The sequence below is a fragment of the Aptenodytes forsteri genome, unplaced genomic scaffold, assembly GCF_000699145.1.
Source record: "Aptenodytes forsteri isolate BGI_AS27 unplaced genomic scaffold, ASM69914v1 Scaffold7, whole genome shotgun sequence".
Taxonomy (NCBI): Eukaryota; Metazoa; Chordata; class Aves; order Sphenisciformes; family Spheniscidae; genus Aptenodytes; species Aptenodytes forsteri.
In genome coordinates this window covers 1,373,151-1,375,767 of record NW_008795919.1, presented here as the reverse complement: position 1 = coordinate 1,375,767, position 2,617 = coordinate 1,373,151, and the positions used below count along the sequence as shown (strand labels likewise).

Below are 2,617 nucleotides of genomic sequence, written 5' to 3'. Positions count from 1 at the left end.
GAGAAGCAGCTGGAGGAGCGCCGCAAGCGCCTGGAGGAGCAGCGGCTGAAGGCGGAGAAGCGCCGTGCCGTCCTGGAGGAGCGGCAGAGGCAGAAGCTGGAGAAGAACAAGGTAGGAATGGGGTATCACAGGCGGGGGGCTGGGGCGGCATGCCGGGGGTGCGCTCCCTGGGGAGACCTTGTGGCTCCAGCAGCCCTTCGGGAGCTGCCCACCGTGCCCGTTCTCCGTGGTGCCCACCCTTCATGGTGCAGAGCCTCCGCGATGCCCAGTTCCTTGGGCACATGTGCCCGGGCCAGGGTGGGCATCACTGCCCCGTCTCCCTCCAAGCATCCCCATAGCTGCAATAGCCTCATGCCGGGAGGCTCCAGCCAGTCCCAGCCCCGTTCCCCCAGCCACTGGCCTCACCCTGTCCCTCTTGCTCGGGCAGGAGCGCTACGAGGCAGCGATCCAGCGGTCGGCCAAGAAGACGTGGGCAGAGATCCGGCAGCAGCGGTGGTCCTGGGCTGGGGCCCTGCACCACGGCTCCCCTGCACACAAGGATGGTGAGTGCCAGGCTGGGCGAGGGCACCCAGGGCCCCACGGCTCTGCCGGCGGCGGGGGTGGCTGGGCACGGCTCTGCGGTGCTCTGTGCAAGGAGGGCGAGACCCCACAAACCCAGCTCAGCCCCACTCTGCTGTGGGGTCATGCTGCTGTCACCCCAGGCTGTGCCGGTTTGTGCCGGGCTGTGCCGGGGCCCGATGGCCCTTTGGCTTTTCCCTGCTCTCGTGGGGCTGGGCGTAAGCTGGAGGCTGTGCGTCACGGTCACTGTTCTGCGCAGGGACGTGCTTGGGGACAGCCCTGGCTGCCTGCGGGGATGCCGTGGCCACGCTGCCCGGGTCTCCAGCAGCTGGGAGGAGTCGGGCATGGGTTGTGGAGCCATGTGAGGCCATTGCCGTCTCTTGTTGGGGTCTGTGCTGCGGCGTGTCCCCTTTTCCCCCAGCTGGATAGGGGCAGGGCTTGGCCCCTCCAGCTCCAACATGGGGGTGTCTGTAGCTGTGTGTGCTCCTGGGTGTGCATGGCTGTGCCGTGCCTCACTGTGTCGTGCCGTGCCGTGCCCCTGCGGCGGCTGCCGGGGGCTCAGCCCTGCCCCCTGCCCCACAGCCAGAGCATTGAGCCCAGCTAGCCCCTCTCCTTGGGGGCTCCTCAGGGACACCCTGCGGGGTTCAGCACCGGGGTTGGGCATGTGGAGGTCTCCCCTGTCGCCTGACTGCCAAGGGGACAGGGCTGTGCCGGGGAGCGCTGGCACTGCCTGACATTTCTGATGGCAGGCCGATGGCATAGATGGGAGCGCTGTGCCCCCGGGGTCTGTCTGCCCTGTTTGTGCCGTGGGGTGGCTGTGGCAGCCCTGGCTGTGCCTGGCCGGGCTGTGTGTACAGGCGTTGCGTGCCAGGCTGTGTGTACTGGCACCATGTGCCTGGCACCATGTGTTTACAGGTGGTGTGTGCCCGGCTGTGCCTGGCCGGGCTGTGTGTACAGGCGCCATGTTCTGGTTACGCCTGTCTGGGCTGTGCGTCCGGGTGCTGTGCGTTCGTCTGTGGCTCGTGGCACACTCGGGGACAGACCCATGTGTCCATGGTGCAGCGCCTGGCAGGGTGCGGCAAGGGGACACCTTCCCCTGCCACCTCCCGTGGGGACGTGCTGCCCGAGCTGCTGCCAGCGCTCTCACTCGCCAATCTCCTGGCTGCCGCCTCCACTGGCAGCGAGCTCCCCTGGGCATTTTCTCCGGAGGAGCCCAGCCGGGGTGGAGGGATCCCAGTGCCCTGTGGAGGTGCTGCCGGCCACCAGCACCCTCCTGGCACTGCCGTAGTGACCTGACACTGGTGTGAGCGTTGTCCTGTGTCTGTCTGGACCTGCTGCCCTCAACCTGCTCCTCCAGGCTGGCTGCTCGCCCAGTGCTGCTGAGGTCCCTGGCAACCAGGCTCCCAGTTCCCAGGACTGCTTTTGGGGAGACTGGTGTGGCAGGGCCCGGGAGCCACCCTGGCTCCTCGAGGATGAGATCCCTGCATGATCCCAGCATGACCCCCAGGGCTCGGGCACCGTGCCGTGCCAGATGCCAGCGCCGTGTATCGTGTCCCTGGACACCAGCATCTCCTGGCCCCACTCTCTGTGCCGTGTCCTCCTGCTCCTGCCCCAGCGCCCCGGCACGGCCGTGCATGCTGCATGTGGGGGTCCTGGCCCCGGCCCCGGGACCTTAATGTCCTTGTGTCTTTTCCCTCCTCCAGGTGCGAGCCGGTGCTCGGTGTCCGCTGTAAACCTCCCCAAACACGTCGACTCTATAATCAACAAGCGGCTCTCCAAATCCTCCGCCACCCTCTGGAACTCTCCCAGTAGAAGTAAGAGCCCTTTGTGTTTGCCCCAGCGCAGGGGGCACAGCCCGGCCCCCGCCCAGCGCTGGGGACCCCCAAGGCCAGGGTCCCCCGTCCCCAGGCCCTGCCTTGCAGCACGGTGCCCGCGGAGAGAGGAGAAGCCGTTCGCTGTTTGCGGGAGGAGGCTGGAGCCGGCCGGCGGCTCCTTGAGGCTGCGTGCAGGCTGGGAGGAGGAGGAGGAGCAGCTGGGTGGTGGCAGCCCCACGGGGGGC

General features: G+C 67.9%; 1 protein-coding gene across 1 annotated transcript in view; it reads left to right on the top strand.

The window, feature by feature from the left end:
- The window catches only part of MAP7D1 (MAP7 domain containing 1), a gene marked incomplete at its 3' end in the record, with an annotated part of 16,763 nt that overhangs the window by 9,664 nt on the left and 4,482 nt on the right, over positions 1 to 2,617 (top strand). The window contains exons 7-9 of the mRNA XM_019473522.1: positions 4 to 111; positions 428 to 542; positions 2,262 to 2,372. Coding sequence (XP_019329067.1) covers positions 4 to 111; positions 428 to 542; positions 2,262 to 2,372 — 334 coding nt within the window. The remainder of the gene's footprint in view (positions 1 to 3; positions 112 to 427; positions 543 to 2,261; positions 2,373 to 2,617) is intronic.